Raw genomic sequence first — 22,423 nt, forward strand, 5'->3', positions numbered from 1 at the left:
AATGTATACGCAGTAAGAAAGAATCATTACGCTGTACATCTCGTGCTCTGAGGCGGAAACGTCTGAGGCTAGACCACCAGGACTATCTTTTCCTCTAAATAATAGTTAATTATCCCCGATAGCGCTCCATCGAGCACCACAATACGCAGTACTCTGTAATAAGGGACAAGCTTGGATGCTTTTCAGCCCGCCTCCAATTGTTCACCCAGGATGACGCAAGGAACTATTGCCATCTAGTTGTTTCGGATCCGCCCATGTGGAGAGGGCGACAGGGCAAAAACCAAGGCCAAACAGGGGGTGACAAGACGTCTAGAGCGCCTGAATTCCTTGAAGCAGCCAGCTTGAGCCCGCCTGAGCCTGAGCCAGGGCCCAGGACAGAGTGGGAACAGTGCCCACCAGTGGACATCCAGGAACATCGAGGAACATCCAGCGATATGATATGTATAAATATCCCAGGAGCGTGTTTAGCTGGAAGACAAGTGGCGGCTGCGGAGAGCGCGTTGCCATGGTAGCCAGCAGGTGTAAACATTGGCCGCAGCCATCGTACCCACACCACCCATCTATCGCATCTCACTGCTGCTCCGGCCAACTCAAAAATAAAAATTAAAATTAAAAGAAAAAGAGAAAAAGAGAAAAAGAGAAAAAGAGAAAAAGAATAACTATTGCTCCTCCACCAGCTTCCAGCTCTAACGACTCTTCAGTTGCCTGCCCCCCTGTTCTTGACTCCCCCTCCTCCTGCCCCTTGTCCCTCCTCGCTTCTCCTACTCCCCTCCCTCATCTTCCTCATCTTCCTCATCTTCCTCATCTTCCTCATCTTCCTCGCCTGTTTCTTTCTACACCACCCACAACGATACGCATCATACATACATACATATCCTGTACAGAAATATCTATTTTCTTCCCTTCTCTTCTCTCTTCCTCTCCAAAGTTTTCCACTCACCCCTGCATACCCTTCCACGACATCTGCTACAACTATATACAACATAAAACGACTAGATAACAGCCAAACCGGAGTCCTTATCAGCCATTTTGTTGAGCCAAAGTTCTTGCCCCTGTTGATATCCAAAGGCTTTGAACCCAAACCATGGCAACCCGTGGGTACGAAGAGCACCCGCAGTATGGCGCCGGCCGTGTTCGCCGCCATTCCTCTGTTGTCGATGAAAAGGCCCTTCCCGCACCACTCACTCCCCGTCGAAAACACGCCAGAAGCCAGAGCACTCGAGTGAGCAATGGCACAGTCAGCACAAATATGAGCATGGCCTCGAGTCGAATGTCCCAGGCAACAAATATCACCCAACCCCCCGCATACTCGAAAAAGTTTGTTGTTGTTGGAGATGGTGGCTGCGGGAAGACTTGTTTGTTGATTAGTTATTCTCAGGGTTATTTCCCAGAGGTATGTTATATTTATTTATTGTGCCTAGTACAATTGATATTATCAATTTTATTCACTAACATGCTACTCTCGTAGAAATATGTTCCCACTGTTTTCGAAAATTATATCACTCAGACCATGCACGTACCAACCGGCAAGACAGTCGAACTTGCCCTATGGGATACAGCCGGTCAGGAGGAATACGACAGACTGCGTCCACTTTCATATCCTGAAACAGATCTCCTCTTCGTATGCTTTGCAATTGATTGCCCTGTATCACTCGAGAACGTGATGGATAAGGTAAGAGTCCTTGTAACTTGTACTCTAACCACGGAAAATCAATCTAATCATATCGATCTATATATAGTGGTATCCCGAAGTCCTCCATTTCTGCCCCACAACACCCCTAATTCTTGTCGGCCTCAAATCTGACCTGCGCGACAAACGCACATGTATCGAGCTTCTTAAAACCCAGGGGTTAACTCCTGTTACCCCCGAACAAGGCCAAACAGTAGCTCAACGAATGGGCGCCACATATGTGGAGTGTAGCAGCAAAGAGATGCGCGGTGTTGACGAGGTCTTTGAACTTGCCGTTAACACCGCTGTTGGGATTGAAGAGCAGGGCCACGACTCATCTAATGGGGGCGGAGGAGGTCGCAAGAGAGCTAAAAAACGGACGTGCAAGTTGTTGTAAACATCACCCCCCCCCCCCCCCGGTTCCATTTTATTTCACCCGGGAGGAATGCGAATGAATTCTGCCCCCTGCCCCCTAATCTCATGACTCACCCTTTCCAACCTCCGCTCCCCATATCACCTATCGGATGATCAATATATTTCCCCTTCTTCCCCCCACCCATCTACAGACGATATACTCACGACACTTGTTGGGATGGACCAACCTCCTCTGAACACTCGGACCTTACTTACCACCACCTACCCACCAAACAAAAGAACCCTCACGAGGACGACGAAAATATGAACACAACGTTCCAGTTCCCCGCTGACGAAATGCCCCCCTTTTTGCAATGTATGAATGGCACTACACGGATGCTTTTCATGTCTCGGTATAAATGTTGTTTTGTCCTTTTACCCTTTTCCTTCTTGGCCCCGGCTCTGGCTCCGGCATTGATTCTTTCTGTCATTTTGATGACCTGCTGCTTGTGTCCTGTCCCTGACCACCCGCCCACCGGTGACAGGGGGAATTTTCATTCTACGGCGATAACAAAGGTCACCGTGACCTTGTTGATTATACAAACATTACCTCCATTTTCATGGGCGTTTTTCTTTTTCCCTTATTCCTTTATGCTTTCCATTTTCCTATTTTTTTTCACAGAGTACGATATGGCGCAAATATGTCTTTTTTGTCTTTCACGTCTGTTGTTGTCTATTGGCCAGTTTTAATGTTTCTCGGCTTTTTTTTTTTTAGCCTTTATTACCATAGTATGTTTTTAACTCCAATTTTGAATTTTTCACACCTCTCCTTAATCATTCGCCCTTTTTTTATAACTATATTTTGAGGTTCCTTTGTTTTTTGTTTTATTATTTTTACAAATCAACTCTGAGTGTGTGAACCTTTTCCTCCCCAATGAGCATTTTGAAAGTGAATTGAGATGATGATGAAATACATTCCAAGGCATGACAACAAAAATGCATATAGAAAGTGTTTGTCTTTTTTTTCTTTTTTTTTTTTTTTTTTTACCCAACATATTTCCTCTCTTCTAAGTTGATCAGTTTTCCATATATTCCCTTTTTTCGGGCTGTTTTTTCTTTTTATTTGAGATATGAATTGTACTGTACATGCTTTTTTTTTTTTTTGAGAGAGTGGGTTGGGGAATGGAGAGGGTATGGTTTAGGTTAGGTGTGTGCATGCATGTATGTAAAGTACAGTACACAGTACAATGTCAAGAGATTGATGAGTGAGTTAGTGAAGTGGAAAGAGTGAGAAATTGAGAGAATGTAAGGAGTAGTAGAGGAAGTGAATGTAAGGAGATTGTTGAAGGAAATGAAATATGAGTTTCGTGATAAATAGATGAAAAGAGAATGTAGTGATTCTATGTATGCATGTTATGAACAGCTGAACATCTACTGAAAAATAACATAAAATCAACCCTCTAGTGGTTTATACATCCATATGTGTATTTCTATCTATTTATCAAAAAAAAAAAAAAAAAAAAAAAAAAAAAAAAAAAAAAAAAAAAAAAAAAAAGACCAAAAAAGACCAAAAATCCTATCATGCCATATGGATCATACCAAACTGTCGCCCCTTCAGCTTCTATTCGTGCACACACCTACAAACACATCTATCTATCTATATTATGTATCATCACAACTTATCTCCATCGCCTCCTCATGGTCAACCTATTATTCTCGACCGGGACCCGGATATGGGCCGCTCCATCCTCGTCCTCGTCCTCGTCCTCGTCCTCGTCAGTGTCCACGACCTCTCTCACCATCCTCATGATCATGGTCGTCATGTTGCGCACCTTCACCATGACCCTCATTCTCATTCTCATTCTCATTGTCGTTGTCGTTGTCGTTGTCGTTGTCGATGTCGTTATTGTTATTGTTATTACCAAGCCCCATCACCGTCTCGAATTGCGACCATAGCGCCTCTACGGAGGAAAATTCGTTGCCGACCTGTTTTTATTTTTATTTTTAGGGTTTTCTTGCATTGTATAAATGGATACGTGGGTTGTCGATATATATATATATATATTAAAGAAACTTTGGGGGTTTGAGGGTAGGATAGTCAACTTACGGTGATAACGCTTTCCAGATTCCGGTTCAGCCGGTTGATGTTTTGGAGGACTTGTTCGAGGCTCTGGATGTATGTTTCCTTTGTTAGAGTTGGTAGGCTCATGGTTTATAAGGGAAGCGTGCCGATATTATATTATATAGAGATAACTGGAAGATTGGGTTGTATTTTGTATTTTTGGTGTGAGTGAATGGCTTCCCTCTTCTCCCCATACGGACGATGATGGTTATGGAGATGATGGAGAAGGTTGTGAGCAGAAGAGACTGCTGCTGCTCCCTTCCTCTCCCTATAGAAGGCAAATGGCATTTGACGGAGGGTGGAACACTATCATCTCAACTGGTTTCGCGATGAAGATGAATGTGACAGGGATAGTGTTAGGGATAACGCCATTCCATATGTAAAACAAAACATATGAAGTTTGAGCATGGAGCATGAAGAAATATACTCAGAGCAAAAGCAGAAAGCAGCAAAGGGACATGGAAATAACAAAACTGCCATTCGTCACGGCATGGAAACGCGATAAGATAAAAAACAACCAAACCACACACGCGCTGGGTGAGGGGAAAGGGAAAAAAAAACATCGGGGGGAAGGGGAGGAGATTCAGTAGTTTTATATATGTAACAATGAAAATAATAGTTAAAAGCGGACACAAAAAGTAAAGACAAATAGGAATCCTCACCAATGCAATCTCCCTAACCAATTCCTCCCGCTGCGTCTCAAAGTACGTGGGCGCATTCGCTGACGACTGTGGCCGCGGTGGTTGTTGGCCGGCAGCAGCAGCACCAGCAGCAGACGATGACATCGTTCAACAAGGCGCGTCCTCAGCGTACGGGAACAGTGGAGTTTTGGTCCTTCGTCATTGGACAGGGGGGGGACGGATGGATGAATGAATGAATGTGTTTGAATGAGTGAGTGGGTGAGTGGGTGAGTGAGTGTGGGTAGAGTTTTGGCTTTTTGGCTGTGGTTGTGGTTGTATTTACGTATTTATGTTCTTGATTTGAATTGATGATGGGAAAAAACGTTGTTTGTTGAAGCAAAATCGGATTTGTTCCTTAATATGGACCGACCGCCACGCCACCCTTTCAGCCACGGTGATGATGTTTGTAGAAAACATACACGATTAATCCTGTACTGAGCAAATGGTATAGTGGTGTATTCGGAAATGTCACATATGTTGCAGATTTTTGATGTGCTGTTGAGGAAAATATTTGATATGCCATGATGCTTTCTGGCTTTCTGGACTGCGAAGTTGTCAAGAACCTATCTATATCTATCTATCTATAACTCTATTCTTTATGTATGCATATATAACAAGATAATTCGAAGAACAAAGCAAAAAGAGCCGGAATAATCAACCTCCTTCGGGGCCAGATAACCCCAAGCCATGTAAAATCTATCCAGCACAAACCAGAAATAATAACCAAATCAATGAACCCTTTTAACCAACTATATTCCAAGGTAATCCTTTATCCGATTAAACCACGAACGACCCGCACCAAACGGGTATATATACACCCCGCAATCCCCGTCGACGCAATTGAGATTGCACCGTCCATAGACCTGGCAATAGCATTGCTGTGGATCGGGGCAGTGCCTTGCCGGCTGCCCAAACAAAACTGGAGTTATGTAATATACACATATTAGCAAGAGGAAGAAGGACAGAGAACAAGAGAGGGCGGGGAAGGGGGCGGATCATTTACCATGCCACATATACTCCATAACCCTCCCACTAATCTGATCCGACAGCTGCGTGTCAAGCAACCACTGCCGCAATTCTTCATATCTCTGCAGCGGATTTTCTCGAATGGCGCGGGCCGTAACACCAAACTGCGCACAGCAACCCACCGCAACTTCTCCCGGTAGGCTTGTCGCGCCGGGGAAGAGGGTGGCAGCGTTCTGCAGGATGCCCGCGATCGTTGCTGCTTCGCTGGTGTTTACTACTGTCGGGACTGCGGTCAGATCGAGTCCCGTGGTGCAGCCCGGGTACGGGTGGCAGCGCATGTTTACGTAGCCTTCGCGTACGAGGTGTTGGAGGTTGAAGCGCTCGAGCATGCGCTTACCATCTGGGGAGTCTTGGTTAGAAGGATTTCCGGGTTGGTTCTTTTTTTCGGCGTGGGGGATTTCTCGAACGCACCGTACTTCTCATCGTCGTTGTGCCATTGGTTCTGGTCCGCGTGGAGGAAGAGAACGGCAGTATCATTTGGGTGGTCATCGTAATGATCAATCATGTATCTATGAATAAATTAATAAATTATAAAATGAACAAGAGAGGGAAAAAAAAAAAAAAAAAAAAAAAAAAAAAGGTTTGCTGTGGTATTCACTCTGTACGAACGTCAAATAAACCATAGCCTCCCTCCCCTTATTCCTGGGGATACGCAGTTGGGTAGGCTCGTCGTCCGCAATATAGATATGCATATCCCATTGAGGGAATGCTTTGGGCAGCCATTTGGTGTTTGAGCTCCGCAGGCCAGCAACCACAACGGCGGCTTGTGGATCATGTCCATGGCCATGTGGTAACGGCTTTGCGTCATCTCTATCATTCCGGAGGTAATAGAAAACGAATAGCACGAAGAGAACGGTGCTAGCGAGGAGACGAATCCGGCGGCGGTAAAGGCTCGAGGAGGAGGAAGTCAGGACCCGGGGACGGAGGTGGGACAACATTAGTTTGCTGTCGTTCTTGAGTCAAAGAGCTGCCAAAAGAAACGGGCGGCGGCGATGTTCCCTCCATGAATCGCCATCATCCCGGAGTCGTAAACATGACAATAATATATTATAGTATGATATATATAAATATGCCGGGGGCTGTGGGAATTGATATCAATCAATCCTTGCGATATGATCTGCAATTCTCCGCGCCCGGGTTGTCTCGGGCCAAGACATGCCCAGGCTTGGAATCCGAAGCCAGAGTCTTTGGTCCAGATATTTAGGCTGCCGTAGTGTAGTCTCGGGGATATTATTGCTGTTTTGGATTTATTCGCGGTGCTTTCATTCTCTCTGGTGGGTGCGGTGCTTCGGCCTGCATGGGATGGAATTGTAGGGATATGCGGATTGAGAACGATATCCAGCCTTCATTCATTGAAATAATAATGAGAGAATTGCACCGAGTCCGATGCGATATACATTACTTTATATTCTCATCCCCTCCGGGCTTTCTGAGCACAAGATGTCTCACATTTGATGGCTGAAAGCTACCCCTGCTTATGTGCGAGCTGGATGTAACTAAATAACAATAACCTCTCCTCCTGGTATTCATCTTCTAAAGAATAGGAGCCGTTCCTCTGCTGAATATCTGAAACACTTGAATAAGAAACTAATGGAGATTAATATAAATATATGTAAGGGCCTTTTTTCAATTATTGAAGTTCTAGCGACTTTACTCAACGTCTGATGCCCCTGGTAGCTAGCTAGCTATTTAGCTAACTAGGTAATATTCCTCCGAAACCAGTTGATCTGTGATGACAGGGTGTGGCTGCTGGAAATATAACCGTCAACCAATCATGTCCGCAAGGCAAAGAGAAGAAAGCGTAGAACTCAAACGACTGATCACCTTTTGACCGCAGGGACAATACTGCTGCTGCTGCTGCTCTTGTGGTTATGTATCAGAACTACTAGTAAATAAGCGAGAGAGGCTGCTTGTAAGGTTTGTCGATATACTGCGTAGGATAGCTGTTTGCACAAGGCTTCAAAAATCGGATGACAAGATAACTACTTCGAGATTCTTAGTTCGACTCAAAGCAAATGAGCCAGCTCTTTCTTTTATCATATTCAGTCAGGGCTGCGACGAATTTATCTGGACTCTGCCTCTCATCCTATCAGAAACCCTTGGTTTTGGATACAAGTTCTGTGCATTTCCCTGCTGCAAATAGCGTTCAAAGAGAAAAACTCATATATAAGGGCAACTATACTTCTTGTACTCTTTATTTATTCGAAACTGCTGTGCAAGAGAGAATTAAAAATAAATACTACTAGTTATAATGAGAAATAAATTCTGTCATACAAACATCAAAGTGCATGAAGAAAAAACAATCTTTTCGAACTTTTTTATATTTAGCTAAATACTCTGGAAACTTAAATAACTAACTTAGTTAAATCTTTAGCTCCACGAAACCAATTGCTCCGCGCAGAGATCTAACCAACCCGCTGAGCGATACAAACCCCCAAATTCCACCAGGGAATCAGCCAAAGTTGATTTAAAATGTACTCTCTTGTACTCTCTGCGGAGCTATCAGGGCAAGTATAGTATTCCCCTTTCTAACCTGTTGTCTCCTTTTTATCACTCTAACATCCTGTCGGAGCTTATCCCCCCCCCCCCCCCCTGTACCTACCCCGCCCCGCCACACCTGTCCTGGTTTGGACAACATCAGCATTTAATACTAAATACTCGCATGATTTTACCCATATTAAAATACATTCTACGGACATTCCTAAAATCCAACAGTGGTGGCTCTTTGATACTAATAAAACTACTGTACAACGCAAGGTCACGAATCTCCGGCCCAAAGACACGGAACAGAACCCTTACTTTTACACGTTTAAAGGGCAATGGAACTCCTGCCGGAAAATCCACCCTAAATGGGGGAACTTTAAAATATTTGAGAAGGATGAACATTTTTATTTATATATATATACATAAATAGGGTCCTTCAAATTACGGGGCCCTGCACGAGTCGTAATATTACGTGATTGACCCCCTCCCGGAATTTTCCTCCAGCTTCTTCTACCCTGAAAGCTGATTTGGTAATCTTAAGAGACACCTGAGGTCCACGGGACACCTCGTGGGGGCAATTTTGAACGCCACTCACTCTTCCCCGGGTGAGGTTTGGCCAGCAAAATTTTTTTTTTTTTTTTTTTTTTTTTTTTTTTTTTTTTTTTTTTTTTTTTTTTTTTTTTTTTTTTTTTTTTTTTTTTTTTTTTTGCTTGAATGCCTTTTGTCTCCCTGATGCGATTTTGATTCTTGCAATGCTTGAATGCTTGCTCGCCTGCTTGCATGGTTGGACTCTTTATCCAGAGTTTTATCTACGACGAGAGCTCCACTACTTCCCTTTTTTTTTCTTCTTTTTTTCATTACTTTTTCCTTTTGAGGGGGGAGACTAGACTAGCATCATCCTGTTTATGCTAGATTTGGGCACGCTGAAAAAAAGAAAAAACAAGGTTTAATGCTGATTGATATTCTTATGAATGGAAATGGAAATTAAAAAAAGAGGACACATTCCGCCTCGATCCCCAACGGACCAATCGCATATGATGAATCGAAAAGCGAGGGGCAAAAAATCATCGAGTTCGATTGTCGAGGGCTGGAGTTTACGGAGTTTAAGGCTGATGTGAGTTTTACGCTGCTGGTGAATATATATATAATAATGATGTGCACTTCCCTCGTCCTTTGAGTGTTGTTAACGGTTGTTACGTTCATGGATAACTAGGGAGAGTGGGAAGCGAAGGGAGCAGAATCATCGACGGCATTTTCAAGTGTCGATCTTAGCGATGGGGAGTGGTATGATTATGATGAGAAGGCAGGTGAGGAGGTAAGTATCAAAGACGTGAGCTGGGAGATTCGCAGAGCATGAGGCGGTGTGTATGATATATTGGGTGGAAAAAAATGCGGGAATCTGGAAGGTCTACGAGTCCTCGGGAGGAGGGGAAAAACATGATTTCAGTGATGGGCAGGACGGTGGACTAGGGGCAGGACGGTGGACTAGAAGAGGGCTGAATTCTTCTGTATGCCATTAATTGATGTATGCTGTAAAGATTAATGGAATAAATAATATATAATGTTTGTATTATTGATTCCTCCTCTTCGTCTCGCCGAGAAAGTGATTATGATTGGCCAATGCTTTTCACCGCCTAGCCCGGCAGATCGATCGCAGCCGCCCTTTGGAGATTTCATGAGAGCTTCAACAGTAACCAACCATCAGTGCTTTATCCCGACGAATTGGATTTGGCACGGAGAGCAAAACCTCTTGCTACCTACTACTCGCTTCTATACCGTGCCGGATCTATTTACGTGTCGCTAATTCACCACCACGAGACTCTTACCCTCATATCCCACCTCTCCGATACTCGCAGATGATATTGCACACACACCCCCCTTCCTATTCACAATGAGTGTAAGTGTAACGCGCGACCAGGCGAAACCAGCCAGCATTTCCTTCTTACAGACTCTCCTACAAGAAAAGAAAAATTCTACAATGTTATATAGCTAGCTATTCTAACACATATCCACGTCTTTTAGTTCGTACCTTTAAACCCGCGGCCTATGCTGCAATCTCTGTACGTCTCCCTCCCCTCCTACCTACCAAACGGCCTACCCTACCTACCCTACCTCTCTCCCCTCTCCTCTCCCAATATTTAAAAACAAATCCCCACCCGACAACACCTACCACTTCTTTCCATGCCTAGTGTGCTTACCGAATTTTCTTTTTTTTTCTTTCTTTTTTTCGTTTTGCTATAGTGTCAACGAGGATATCATCGTGCACCTGAAATGGGGCCAGACAGAGTACAAGGGCCAGCTCGTCAGCGTTGATTCATATATGAATATCCAGTTGTCGAATACGGAGGAATTCATTGACGGGAAGAGCACGGGTAGTTTGGGGCAGGTTTTGATACGGTGAGTTTTTGGCTTTTTTTTTTTTTTTTTTTTTTTTTTTTTTTTTTTTTTTCTCAAAGTGATGTTTGAGGCTATGACGGTGTGGAAGGGGTTCTATGCTTTTCCGTACTTCTCTTTTATATATTTTATATATAGATACGAAACTGAACTGAACTGTGCGCGCTAACGCTCAACACGTCTCACCCCTTGTCTAGGTGTAATAATGTCCTCTGGATATCGGCCGCGAAAGGCGTGGAGATGAAAGACGTCCAGATGAGCGAAGGATAAACGACACCTGTACAAGAAGAAAAAAAATATATATATATTTACAAAAACAGCAAAGAAAAGATGAGATTACCGAAAAGGTTTCAAACGAACGATCAGACAAAATCTGGGCGACATTCTGGCGTTTGCGTTGTTTCGGTTTTTTGCTCTTGATTTTTCATTTTTTTCGACTTTTTTTCGACTTTTTTTTTCTTTTTCGATTGTTGATTGTTGTTACGCTCACGAGGGATATACGAATCCGAAAATATTTAAATCGCTTGGACCTTTGCTTTCAGTTTTTACCTACGTTTATTTTTATATATTTTCTAGTTGGAGCCGGGAGGAAGGGAGAAATGGGCCTTAAATGGTTATGGATTTCATATGTTGATTCCATTTATGCTGCGGCATGGTTGAGGGCGCGACACTGCCGCCTGTTTCATGGGGGAAAGGGGAGGGAAAGAGGTTGGCTCTGGCAGCGAGGTTCCGTATGATGATAGTCAACAGTTACGATTTTAGATGGAGGCTAAATAAAGCGAATCAAGACGTCTCTTGAAAGCTTGCGTGTGTGCGTGCGTGCGTGCGTGCTATAGTATAGTAGTGTATAGTTAGTTATATATTCACCAAGTGTCAACAAGTAAAAGTAGTCGGAAGGTAAGAAGAAGGATTTGCCAACTGGTGTTCCGTGTCTCCAAGTCCATGCGCGTTGCGGAGGTAATCCAAGTGTCGTTCGTTGTGTCTATAAAAAATTACTCTGTTTCAAGGGTTCCCTCTGTTAAGGACAGGGTTGGACGGGATATTTTGAAGGATTCTTGTTTTTGATAGCTAGTTACTTTCAACCTCTCCGGCTAATACGTACAATAATGCACTTACTTCTCTCCTTGAGGAGGATGGGAGGATTAAGGATTGAAGAGGAGGAAGAGAAGATACATGTATGTAATGTACATATACATGTACATGTACAATATTTAATACGTATTACGCACTTCCTGATAAGCTGTTTGGGCTTGTTTCATTCAGACTACGAGACAACATTCACCAACCAACCCACGGCGGGGGCAGCGGAGAAGAAGAAGAGGATTTCGGCATGGACTGCATGAAATATTCAATAAATATACACCATCCAACGCTCCGGATAGGTGGCCGGCCGGTGTTGGCCAAGTCCAGTGCTGTTTAGTTAGTTGTTCCCATTTGCTTCTCCGTATGTATGTATGTACATGTACACTGTACATACATAGGGATGTAAATATAATTTACTATCACTCTCCTTCCGGTTACTCGTTGGTTGGGCGCGGGTTGTCCCTCCCGCTCCGTTGAACCATGAACACAAAAGATATGATTCAGCACACCTCTTCTTCATCTGGAAGCTTGTTCGATACAAGTTTTTTTGACTAGTGAGGCCGCATGATCAAGGTCGCCAAGTTTGTTAAGTTGTGGGCGGGGAGGTTGGACTAAATATTATTAATAATAACTACGCATAGTAAATAAAGATCAGGAGTCTTAGCTGTCTGCCTGCTCTCTCCCAGCGTCGAGCGAGGCCTGATAGTTTCTACAGAGTCATGATCAAGATATATGTAAATATTTCCTCGTTAACTAGTTACCACTGACAATGATCAGCGTTGTCATGTAACTAACCAATGCAATAGTTAATAAGTTAATAAATCCATGATTCATCGAAGCGCCAAAACGTGGGCTTTGATCCCTCCCCTCCCCTCCCCCGCAAACAACCACCACCACCACTAGCACCATTAGCACCATCCCGCAACCTATCTAGAGCACGAGACACAGAAAAATTGATTCTCCGCCGCTGAGGAAGGACGAAATTACTTGGGCCACTACTCATATGTACTACTACTACTACTGCGTAATGTAGTTCAATCCTTCCCTTTGGTAAACTGGGCCATCCAATCGGGGGGGGGGGGGGGGGAGAAGAGGGCTTTTCCCGGCCGGCAGGCGAAATCAACACAACCTTATATCCCGCGCCTCCCGAGTCCGAAACATTTCTGTCGCCTTTTTGGCCATTCCGGGACCAAATAGGTAGAGTAGAGTAGGCAATCAGAACAACGGGCACATTCTCGTGTGTGTTGTGTGTTGTGTGTTGTGTGTTGTGTGTGGGGAGGCGGGGAGGGGGAGGGGGGGTGATTGTACAGATTGGCGCAGCGTAACAATTGTTTCTTGGAAGTCTAAAAAACATGGCTTGTTCTATGTCTTTTCTTTTTTTTTTTTTTGTCCGTGATGGTGGTTCGAGCAAGGGACTAACTAACTTACTAAAATAAATATAATAATAAGTTTTCCCAGGTCTGAAGCTAGCACCGGGCTTCAACAGGAGGGGGGAGGGGAATAATAATAATAATAACTCATGCAGGAAATATCCAGGAATCCCCCGTATTGGCCAGGTTGGTCCGAGTCTTTTCGCCTCTTGTTGCTTTTCTTTTTTTGACTCTTCTTCCGTCTTTCTTTTCTTCTGGATGGGAGTTTGGGGAAGAAGTGCAAGAACCCGTTCGGAAAGGTGGTTTCATTTTTACATTATTTGTTCCCCCACATTATCATTATTACCTATCTCTCTTTGTATTTCTCCTCTGTTCGCCCTTTTGGTATTATTATTTCCTATTCCTGCTACTTTCCAACTCTCGCTTAATTTAAATCCCGTTGCTTGCTTGTGCCCCCCGCTGCAAGGGTTTGGACCTTCTATCTAGTTACATGTGTTTTCCATTGATCCAAAAAGACTAACTACTTCCCTCACTCAACGTTAATACCCGCACAGTGGTCTTTATCCCTACAAAGACAAAAGACAAAGCAAAGGGGAGAGAGACGGGAAGAACCAGTATCAACGACGAGGGAATGTCCTGGTGGTTGAGCTTTACATAATAGATATATCGTTACATACCCTCCTCCTCCTCCTCCTCCTCCCCTATCTCGCCGTATCGTATAGCATCATCGCAAACCACAAAATATCGTTGATCGAATTAAACCAATAAACCAACACGTTCACGAGAAAACGAAACACACAGCGGAGGAAAAAAATATATTACTCATCGTCGTCGTCGCTCCTGTTAAAAACTCGTTACGTGCGTGCAAAAAGGGGTCACGTTGAGCAGCGGAGCGGAGCGGGGTGAGCTGCAGACCCCAAAGATATCAAGCAGCGGGATATTTGCAACCAGTGTTCGCTCTCTCCGATTCACTTACTCTCTTCAACCATACTGTACTATCGACACATACATACATATATCCATACAATATCTCGCTGCACAAGTATTACAAACCACCGAACCAAAGCCAAAAAAAGCCAGACCTGAAAACCCGCAAAAAGAAAAAGAAAAAAGAAAGAAAGAAAGAAAGAAAGAAAGAAAGAAAGAAAAAGAAAAAGAAAAAGAAAACCCCAAGATGCCATCCCAACCCTCAAGATTCACCGAGCTCCTCGGCTCAGAACGGCTCAAACGACACACCTTCTCCAGCGCTGACGTGCGACTGGAAGATATCCTCGCCGCGGAAGCTGCCCAAGCCACTACCACTACCACTACCACTGCTGCCGCTGCTGCTGCTGCCTTGCAAAGGTCCACCACGGTCAGCAGATCGCGCTCTACCGCGTCAACATTTTCGACGTCTTCGACATCGTCGGCATCCTCTTCCTCGTCATCGGGTTCGCGGAGGAAGTTGGCTTTTAGGTGGATTCCTTTTCCCGTGGGGGGTCGATAGGGGGAGCGGGGAGTGGGAATGGACTGGGGAATGGACTGGGGAATGGAGGGAATGGAGGGAAGGGGGGGGAGGGGGGATGGATTTCACTGTCGACAGAGAGGGAGACCGCGCATGAGCGGCGGGTTTGCTCATTTTTAAAAACACATGCTTCACGACTGCATTTGGAGAAAAATTCCCTTCCGTTCTGGGTTTTGCATTGTTTGGTTAATTTTATCGAGTTGGGAAAATGGGTGGTTATCTGTTTTCCATCTATATGACTGGATGTTTTTGTGTGTTCCGGATGGAGAGAGGGGGCGTGGCATGAGCTCTGGTGGGTGGTTTTATATCGATGCAACACATTTCCCCCCCTAGTTTCTTATTTTTTTCTTATTTTTTCTTATTTTTTTTTTCTTTTTAAATTTTCTGGTGCTCATTGCTAGTTACCTACGCAGATAGCTGGGGTATCGGTGTTGGCTGGACCTGGAGTTCACGATTTCTCCTCCCGATTTTTCCTTACTTATTTACTGCTTTGGTCACCATTGTTTATTTTTCTTGGTTATAGTTATTATTGTGTTGTAATATCCCTCTCTTCATTATTCCCCCCCTTTTTTTTCGTGGATAACGATTTGACTTTGGCTCCATCTAACTACCCCCCTGATTTTTATCTCTAACGTTATTACTTTTAAACGACATGACCTCACGACTGTCTTTACCCTGCCCTGACGACTGAATGCCCCCCCTTTTTTCGATTATCTTTGCTCCCCAAACTTTATCATGCTATATATACCCCGCGCGGTCCTTTCTCTTTTCCTTTCTCTCTCTCTCTCTCTCTCTCTCTCTCTCTCTCTTTTTTTTTTTTTTGTGATCTCTATTTGTCTATTTGGAGCTTTCGCTGTTTCTTTTTCTTTCTTTTTTCGGCGGGCTGGAGGATGGATTGTTTACTTAGTTTTTCTTCTTCGTTATCCTCCCTAGTTTTGTGTAGTGTTTCATTTCATTTCATTTCCATTTCCATTTCCATTCCCTGTGCTCCTTCTGGGTGGCAGGATGGGGTGGGGAGGGATATCTGGATTATTTCCATTCAGCAAGAGAGAGAGATATAATAATAACCAACCACCAAGCATACATGCTAAATGCTATTTTATACCAACTTCTTTTTTTTACCAACAAAGCCTGTGCGGGTACGGGTACGGAGAGAGTACTTCGTTTTAACTATATATAACTACGGGACCCCCCTGGAATCCCGAGAGGCATGGTTGGCTGGCTGGAGGAAGTAGCAGGGCATGGCGGCGCATCTTAAATCTACGTTATGTATGTATATATGTACATGTACATGATCGACCTCGATCGGGTCAAACGGGGTTATTTTTTTATTTTTTTTATCTATTTTATTAGTTCGTATAATCTCTGAAACTCAACGGAGCCAAATAAATACGATGTATGCACTGCCTTCGGCGCAGAGGAGGTTGGAGTTTAGTTTTCAGATGGTATATTCGATGCTAGAATACGTGGAGGTGGGCTTGGGTTCAAATCGTTGGGGGTTGGTAGATGGGCAATTTTAAGTGAGGGTGTTAGTTGTTAGGTTGGAAGAAGATTATTTGGGATTGGAGATAGATATTGCATGGGCTCTATTTTATTTTATTTTATTTTATTTATTTATTTTTCATTCGGTGAGAGTATTTCAATTTCTTTGGGTTAGCTGAGTGATTATGATTAGGCCCGATTTGGCGCTGTAAGAAGAAGAAGAAGAAGAAGCCAAAAAGAAGATAGTTAAAGGTATGTAATGTACATGTACATGTACATACGAATGCATATAACCAACCATAGGCTCGTTGGGAATATAAAGTATGCGCAGCACATTTGCACCGATATATATATAAAGGCCAGGTATCTATCAATTAACCTAAAGAAAGCCAATCAACTACCAATAGAATGATGCACGATATTACAATTTTGCGTGAGAATGTCCATCTCCAAGCGCCTTGCTTGCAAACGCCCCAAAATACTCATTCAGCGCATCTACCGTGCCGTTCCCCTCGACGAGCTGCAGGGTGCATGCGATATGCCCATCTGGCCTGAGAACAACTACGCCGCCTCTCTCCGTATCGAAGCCAAGTTTCGTGTGGGCCGCTGCTCTTGCGTTCGGTGCCTTAATGTCAGGGACGTTATCGACGTAGATATGATGGCGATACGCCTTTAGCAACTTGGGCAGGTGGTCAATTGCACCCGAGCCCTCGGTGTTTGAGTAAGTCAGGCAGAATGTAAAAAGGTGGGAGTGCGGATTATGTCGTTCAAAATGGGAGACAGTATCGATATCCCTTCGTTGGTAGCTGGAGAGGAATGAGCGCTTTTTCTCCAGGTTTGATGCGAAGTCGTTCACTGCTTGCCTCGTCTTGTCTGGGTTTCCGGCGAAGATATGGATGCGGAAGGAGCCGTTGGCGGGCACTGCTTGCTCCAGCGCAACCTTGTTGGAGTCACTTAGTCGGGTAACGGTGCATGAGGGGAACACTCGACCGGGGACCAATTTTACCCCTGGGGGGTTGAATAGAGGGGACTTGGCGGGGTGATCGGGTCCCCAATTGAAGATATTGGGTTGGTAAACTACGCCGTACCCGCTGGTAAATTCGCAAGCGGATTTGAACATGTCTACAAATTCGTTGATATTGCTTGTTGCGTCATCGTCGTCATCGTTGTTGTTGTTGTTGTTGTTGCTGGCTGCTCCCACTTCAGCAGCGGATGGGGGTCTTGAAGAGAACAAGGCCGCATATTTGGCGTCAAAGTTGAGGAGAGTTTCGGCAATTAGTTTACGCTCTGATTCATATGTGTTCAAAATCGAGGGTTTGGCGAAGCCTTGTTCTACCATGTGAACTTTCCAGGCGAAGTTTAATGCGTCGTGAAATGCGGTATTCATACCCTGACCCGCTTTGGGCTGAACAGGAGGTTAGTTGCGACCTACGGACATAGGTGTGGTTTGGTACCAGCGGATGCAAATCACTCACGCTATGTGTATGACAAGCATCGCCGCCTATAAATATGCGATGGTCCAATGTATACCTCTCAGCAATTCCCTGCCCAATAGGGTACACAGAGTACCACTCCACCCTGTCCCATTCTAAATGGTAAGGCTGGAAAATCCTTTTGGCGGCTTGCTGGACCTCCGAAACCGTTGCCGTTTTCCGCGGGCTCCAGTCTGCATCAGTCGAGGACGAAATTTGAACGTATAACCGCACCATATTGTTTTCTCGTGGTATGACCATTACAGAGCCGCTATCCGAATGAATGGTGCACTTTGTCTAAAATTCTCACGTCAGCACCCACACTTTTCTGCTTCCTATTGGATTAGAATGGTCATACCAGGATATCAGGGAAGTTTGTCCGTACTACTCCGTCCATCACACCCCAAACATGAGAAATTGGGTCCTTGTGAATAATTTTTATTCCCAATTGCTCTCTAATGAAGCTTTTGGCGCCTTCCCCACTGAATAGATATTTTGCTTTCGATACCTGTTCGACATTTGTATCGAGGTCCTTGAGTGTGACTTCCACGGGGTACGCTTTATCCTCCCCATCATTTTTAAATCCAACAATGGTCCAGGGTCGGTCGATAGAGCCGCCATGCTTTGTCAGCTCCTCTATGAAAGCCCTTTCGATATGCCCTTGGTGTAATAACGTGGTGAAGGGGTATCTAGTATCGATGAATGAAGGGCAGCTAGGCCAACTTCCGGTCCTATGTATGCCTCTTCCATCCGGTAAGGGGTCCCAGAAAGCAACGTCATAAACCCTCGCGGGATCGTGTGCCATGATCCTGCGTTTTATACCCAGATTTCGTAGCAGCTCTAATGAACGAGGCTGAATACCGTCAGCCCGGCCGGTTTTGGTGGGTAGTGGGCGGTTATCGATGTGTTTGATTTCATACCCCCATTTGGAGAAGCATAGGGAGGCAAGAAGCCCGACAGGCCCAGCGCCAATGATGACGACATCGTATTTGTCTGCTGATTGAGGCATCCTACTCTCGTGACGATTATGAGGTACTGGAAGGATACGACAGGAATTGTTATAATGGGGGATTCGCGTAGAGAACCCATGGGCATTTTTATCTCCGCTCCAGGAGAAGGCGTATTTAAAATTAGACAATCGACCACGCCGCATAGCTGCGGAAGCACAGGCTGCTTATATACTAAACACTGTCCATCCAGGATCAATCATGGGTATCGTTTTAATATTGACGAAGACCATAGCTCCAGCTAACCGGCGGCGGCGGCGGCGGCGGCGCTGATCCCTGAAACGAAGCATCTTGTTGGGCCTTTTTTCAGGCGTGTGGTGTGTCTGATGCGGGGGAGCACTTAGCCAGCGGCCATGGTCTTAGCAGTGTGGGGGATAGCATCGCTGTGCGGGCTGCAGACCAGACCAGGAAACTCGCTGTTCGGTTGTGTTGCAGAGTCCTATCCTAGTTGGCGGCCGGAGCTGGTAGTCGGCAGTGTAAGGGTCACGTGGTGGTGAGGTCATCCATGGATGTTAGTCAGCGTTGAACTTCTTTGACAACTTCTAGCTATAACGCAAAGATGCCGGTAATAGGACACCAGGAATATCATGACAGATTGCAGAGAATCCGCTTGTATCTGGGAATGCTGATTCATTGGATGCGAATAACAGCCCCCGAATATAGTTAATACTCCAGCTTCATCTTGGAAGAAGAGACTTTTCACCCTCCTTTCTCGGTCTGCATCCGAGTCGCGAGGTTGAAACTCACATAGCCGCTGGAATAGATATTGGGTATATACCCTGTTGAATGTCATATCACCCTGTGGAGTGATATCCGAATTGCGCCATTATTGTATTCGGATGATTTGGAGATATCAAGCTACGCCTTTCTATTTTCAGCACGGACAGAGTGATGGCAGCCTTCAAAGCCTGCATCTCGGTTTTTGTTCTTCCCAAACATGGAACTTTCGACTGGCAGCCATAGAATATACTATGCTAGCGTGTGGAATTGTTCTGTGTATTGCCCCTGGAATACCAATCAAGGTGATTGGTAGATGGTTGGAATATTTTTGATTCCTGTCTTTCGAATTCTGCCCAAATTGCTCATGTTTATATAATAATTGCTATTATATCACTTGAGCTGGCGGATTATAGATATTTCTGAATATAGATCCCAATTTTGAATATTCACACAATGGGATATGTCGACAAAGCAAATATTCTTTTCAAATTGAATTAGCTGAAAAGTTCCAATACGTTCATTCACCAAAACTATGAAGACCTTTATTGAAGCCCATTGTTGTATTCAATCTGGTCGATGGTGGATTCATATACGCCAACAATGGGTCAGGCCCTGAATCTAGCATTTGCGGAGTGCTCTGAGGAGTTGGGTGAAAGGACTGTCAATCCTTGGTATACCGTTGACACCGTTGATTTGAATAGGAGCTTTTGGTTGATTTCCATGTTATACCAGCATTTTTATACAACTCATACTATAAAGAACTGTTTGAATCAGGATCAAGCTTATCTCTGTTTTCTGCGGTGGCAAACCCCTTGTTACATGCAGAGACTGTCAACCTTCAATATCCAGGTGCGTAATTTTTTCGGGATTTGTTTATTGCTTGGAGTATTGTGGGCTTGAAGCTCACCAGTTGCAGCTTGCTATCGTGCGCCGTGGCAACCGAACAACCCTCGTGGTTGTTGACGTTGACACACGTTTCCGCCGTTCCAGGGACCCGTAAGCTCCAGCAAACTACTCTATCCAGCATGGAGAGTCAATTCAGCGGAAGGGGTTATTCTGAATACGAAAATGTTCCTATTGAGGGTATTCGGGGCCTTGAGATCGACCACAACAGAGCCCATCACCTGCACGGAGCAACAGATACGCTCTCCACACCACAGCTTACTGCCCGGAACCCTTACTTCCAGTCTGGTGCATCAAGTGCATCCGTTTACTCTCAATCTTCATCTGGCTCTCCAACCAAAGACACCTTTCGCCTACTAACGCGTGAAATCTTGAACAATCCACTGTTAAAGTCAGTAGAAAATACAGGAAAACCTGTTTTGACGCTTGAACCGGAAAAGTTTAACCCAATCTGCTCTATGGAGGTGCCGATCGTATACGACAAGTAAGTTGATATCACCATATTCGTCGCTTGGGCGGAAGGGAAACTAACATATTATTTAGCCACTCTTCATATAATAGTGCGGGCGATTCCAACCCTTCTGGAGAAGGACGCGAAATAATGTGGCCGTTTGAGCCAGAGACATCTGAAGCCACGCCAGGAATTCCGCCAAAGGCATTTTCATACCCCGTTGATACAAATCAATACAACAGACGCCTCCCTATTTCCAAGTCAGAGGGGAGCAATGTCAAGTCTCTTGATGGCAATACGAGCTATGACGACATGCCATGTAGAGGAGATCATTATTGCCCCGACTGGAATCATTCAGCAAATGTGTTTCCCGGACGCCAGAAACAGCGATCTGGGTCCCCGGATAGAGGGCGTGGCAGAGGGAGGTCTTTGTCTCCCGTGAAGGTCCTTGAGGACCTTGACGAAAATTCACCACTCGAGTTTCTGCCAAGTCCTATGAAGAGGGCTCGATCACCGCATAAAAAACTGTTTGGAGAAAACGGTTGGTTGGGTCGTAGCCCTTCTTTGAAGGAAAGCTCTTCTGAAAAGAACAAAAGGCCTGGTTTTAAGTCGCTTGGTGAAAAGATCAAACAGCGGGTTGAGGATATCGTAAGTTCATAATGTTCTCGAATTACTCGGAATTATTTCCCCAGTACTGTGAGTATCTTTTTTAATCTGACTATTCGGTTTGCAGACAGGGGATGCTAAGAAATCCAAGGAAAGGTTTCAATCGACGTTCCCCATTTCCCTGGACCCTCCAACCCAGGCAAAATTATACTCTGAGGTAGAGCTTATGATATGCGTGACAGCCAACAAGTTCCTCCTCGACCAGCACAAGGAGGGTCGCATATCGGTGGATTCAGTTACCAAAGTTACCAATTTCTGGGCTTCAAAGAATCGTCCGCAGGTCGTACAGTTTCAATTCGACCAGCTCACCCAGCGTGATCTCGTCATCTACAACCTACGGACGTTCAAATTTCATGGCGAATGTGCACAGAATGTGGTTGCTCTCAATGCGACCTTGCGCAATTGGAAAGCGATCGCCAAGGAGATGAGTGTTCGTACCTTCTGCACTCCAGATAGCGTCATTAGAAAACATATGCATGATACACACAAGATCTTGGAGATGCTCGGGGCGCCGCTTGTCACATTCCTCGCATTTCAGGAACTTCAAGTCAACACGCTTTCGCTGATGAAACGGGAGCAAGAGAAGAAGATGCAAGGAAAGGGGCCGCATGGGGTGACGAGGGAGTATCACCCTCCCTCCCTATCTCAGCGTGAAAACGAAGACAGAGGAAGGGTTCATGGAGAACACCGAGAGTGAGGGCATCTAAAAGAAAAAGTAAACAACGAGCATTGCTTCATCCGAATGTATATTCGTTCTGCTTCTGTCTGCGGGTGTATATCTTGCACGGAGTTGGCAGGGCTTCGTTGATGTGTTTGCTGGTTTTAAGCGCCTAAATACTTCTTTCCTGTTGTTTCTGGCGATCTGTATGAACATGATTATTTTTGTTTTCTCGTTTTCAAAGTGTTTGCGACGAGTAAAGTAATAATTAATAATTTTTTAAAGAATATATACTAATTCCTCCGTAACTAGTTGTTTTTTGACGACGCCAGAAATTTGAACATCCACGTGACAAGAATGGACAGATGACGTTAACGT

The 22,423-nt window shown here is 44.7% G+C and overlaps 8 protein-coding genes across 9 annotated transcripts; 5 read left to right on the plus strand and 3 right to left on the minus strand.

Annotated features, from left to right (window-relative positions):
• Nucleotides 1-623: 623 nt before the first annotated feature.
• BDCG_06113 (GTP-binding protein rhoC) lies at nucleotides 624-3,497 on the plus strand. The gene is made up of 3 exons (XM_045421837.1): nucleotides 624-1,393; nucleotides 1,469-1,672; nucleotides 1,740-3,497. The coding sequence occupies exons 1-3, from the start codon at nucleotides 1,085-1,087 to the stop codon at nucleotides 2,064-2,066; spliced, it is 840 nt and encodes a 279-aa protein (XP_045277618.1). The 5' UTR covers nucleotides 624-1,084; the 3' UTR covers nucleotides 2,067-3,497.
• A 45-nt stretch (nucleotides 3,498-3,542) lies between these two features.
• BDCG_06114 lies at nucleotides 3,543-5,271 on the minus strand. Of its 2 annotated transcripts, none has more exons than XM_045421838.1 (3): nucleotides 4,808-5,271; nucleotides 4,131-4,193; nucleotides 3,543-4,009 (listed from the first exon to the last, which is right to left on the minus strand). In XM_045421838.1, exons 1-3 carry the CDS (start codon nucleotides 4,928-4,930, stop codon nucleotides 3,800-3,802), a joined length of 396 nt encoding a protein of 131 aa, XP_045277619.1. In that variant the 5' UTR covers nucleotides 4,931-5,271; the 3' UTR covers nucleotides 3,543-3,799. The 2 variants fall into 2 exon arrangements, with proteins under 2 accessions (XP_045277619.1, XP_045281545.1); XM_045421839.1 differs by having other exon boundaries at nucleotides 4,131-4,463.
• Nucleotides 5,272-5,292: 21 nt separating this feature from the next.
• Nucleotides 5,293-8,108, minus strand: BDCG_06115 (uncharacterized protein). Its single transcript, XM_045421840.1, has 4 exons — nucleotides 6,461-8,108; nucleotides 6,263-6,360; nucleotides 5,829-6,191; nucleotides 5,293-5,744 (listed from the first exon to the last, which is right to left on the minus strand). The coding sequence occupies exons 1-4, from the start codon at nucleotides 6,787-6,789 to the stop codon at nucleotides 5,575-5,577; spliced, it is 960 nt and encodes a 319-aa protein (XP_045277620.1). The 5' UTR covers nucleotides 6,790-8,108; the 3' UTR covers nucleotides 5,293-5,574.
• A 1,264-nt stretch (nucleotides 8,109-9,372) lies between these two features.
• BDCG_06116 (small nuclear ribonucleoprotein F) lies at nucleotides 9,373-10,999 on the plus strand (the record flags this gene model as incomplete). Its single annotated transcript, XM_045421841.1, has 5 exons — nucleotides 9,373-9,449; nucleotides 9,596-9,650; nucleotides 10,358-10,395; nucleotides 10,577-10,732; nucleotides 10,927-10,999. The coding sequence occupies 5 exons, from the start codon at nucleotides 9,373-9,375 to the stop codon at nucleotides 10,997-10,999; spliced, it is 399 nt and encodes a 132-aa protein (XP_045277621.1).
• A 2,183-nt stretch (nucleotides 11,000-13,182) lies between these two features.
• On the plus strand, nucleotides 13,183-14,668 carry BDCG_06117 (uncharacterized protein; the record flags this gene model as incomplete). Its single annotated transcript, XM_045421842.1, has 1 exon — nucleotides 13,183-14,668. Exon 1 carries the CDS (start codon nucleotides 14,357-14,359, stop codon nucleotides 14,666-14,668), a length of 312 nt encoding a protein of 103 aa, XP_045277622.1. The 5' UTR covers nucleotides 13,183-14,356.
• A 1,566-nt stretch (nucleotides 14,669-16,234) lies between these two features.
• BDCG_06118 (FAD monooxygenase) lies at nucleotides 16,235-19,246 on the minus strand. Its single transcript, XM_045421843.1, has 3 exons — nucleotides 17,999-19,246; nucleotides 17,644-17,937; nucleotides 16,235-17,573 (listed from the first exon to the last, which is right to left on the minus strand). Exons 1-3 carry the CDS (start codon nucleotides 18,791-18,793, stop codon nucleotides 16,590-16,592), a joined length of 2,073 nt encoding a protein of 690 aa, XP_045277623.1. The 5' UTR covers nucleotides 18,794-19,246; the 3' UTR covers nucleotides 16,235-16,589.
• BDCG_17247 (uncharacterized protein) lies at nucleotides 19,200-20,367 on the plus strand (the record flags this gene model as incomplete). The annotated part of the gene is made up of 2 exons (XM_045426391.1): nucleotides 19,200-20,216; nucleotides 20,284-20,367. The coding sequence occupies exons 1-2, from the start codon at nucleotides 19,944-19,946 to the stop codon at nucleotides 20,365-20,367; spliced, it is 357 nt and encodes a 118-aa protein (XP_045281546.1). The 5' UTR covers nucleotides 19,200-19,943.
• Nucleotides 20,368-20,392: 25 nt separating this feature from the next.
• BDCG_17248 (uncharacterized protein) lies at nucleotides 20,393-22,299 on the plus strand (the record flags this gene model as incomplete). Its single annotated transcript, XM_045426392.1, has 3 exons — nucleotides 20,393-20,754; nucleotides 20,814-21,369; nucleotides 21,455-22,299. The coding sequence occupies 3 exons, from the start codon at nucleotides 20,393-20,395 to the stop codon at nucleotides 22,082-22,084; spliced, it is 1,548 nt and encodes a 515-aa protein (XP_045281547.1). The 3' UTR covers nucleotides 22,085-22,299.
• Nucleotides 22,300-22,423: the final 124 nt, after the last annotated feature.

Source organism: Blastomyces dermatitidis, assembly GCF_000003525.1.
Source record: "Blastomyces dermatitidis ER-3 genomic scaffold supercont1.6, whole genome shotgun sequence".
Taxonomy (NCBI): domain Eukaryota; kingdom Fungi; phylum Ascomycota; class Eurotiomycetes; order Onygenales; family Ajellomycetaceae; genus Blastomyces; species Blastomyces dermatitidis.

Excerpts from the sequence above, each read along its gene's own strand:
- BDCG_06118 (XM_045421843.1), bottom strand. The coding sequence starts at position 18,793 with ATGCGGCGTGGTCGATTGTCTAATTTTAAATACGCCTTCTCCTGGAGC. Across the intron at positions 17,938-17,998 it reads CAAACTTCCCTGATATCCTG|ACAAAGTGCACCATTCATTC; the intron begins GTATGACCATTC and ends TGAGAATTTTAG. Across the intron at positions 17,574-17,643 it reads ATGCTTGTCATACACATAGC|CCCAAAGCGGGTCAGGGTAT; the intron begins GTGAGTGATTTG and ends CCTCCTGTTCAG.
- BDCG_06115 (XM_045421840.1), bottom strand. The coding sequence starts at position 6,789 with ATGTTGTCCCACCTCCGTCCCCGGGTCCTGACTTCCTCCTCCTCGAGC. Across the intron at positions 6,361-6,460 it reads GAGGCTATGGTTTATTTGAC|ATACATGATTGATCATTACG; the intron begins GTTCGTACAGAG and ends ATTTATTCATAG. Across the intron at positions 5,745-5,828 it reads TATGGAGTATATGTGGCATG|TTTTGTTTGGGCAGCCGGCA; the intron begins GTAAATGATCCG and ends ACATAACTCCAG.
- BDCG_06113 (XM_045421837.1), top strand. The coding sequence starts at position 1,085 with ATGGCAACCCGTGGGTACGAAGAGCACCCGCAGTATGGCGCCGGCCGT. Across the intron at positions 1,394-1,468 it reads CTCAGGGTTATTTCCCAGAG|AAATATGTTCCCACTGTTTT; the intron begins GTATGTTATATT and ends CTACTCTCGTAG. Across the intron at positions 1,673-1,739 it reads TCGAGAACGTGATGGATAAG|TGGTATCCCGAAGTCCTCCA; the intron begins GTAAGAGTCCTT and ends ATCTATATATAG.
- BDCG_06114 (XM_045421838.1), bottom strand. The coding sequence starts at position 4,930 with ATGTCATCGTCTGCTGCTGGTGCTGCTGCTGCCGGCCAACAACCACCG. Across the intron at positions 4,194-4,807 it reads TGGTTAGGGAGATTGCATTG|AGCCTCGAACAAGTCCTCCA; the intron begins GTGAGGATTCCT and ends ACATACATCCAG. Across the intron at positions 4,010-4,130 it reads ATCTGGAAAGCGTTATCACC|GTCGGCAACGAATTTTCCTC; the intron begins GTAAGTTGACTA and ends AAATAAAAACAG.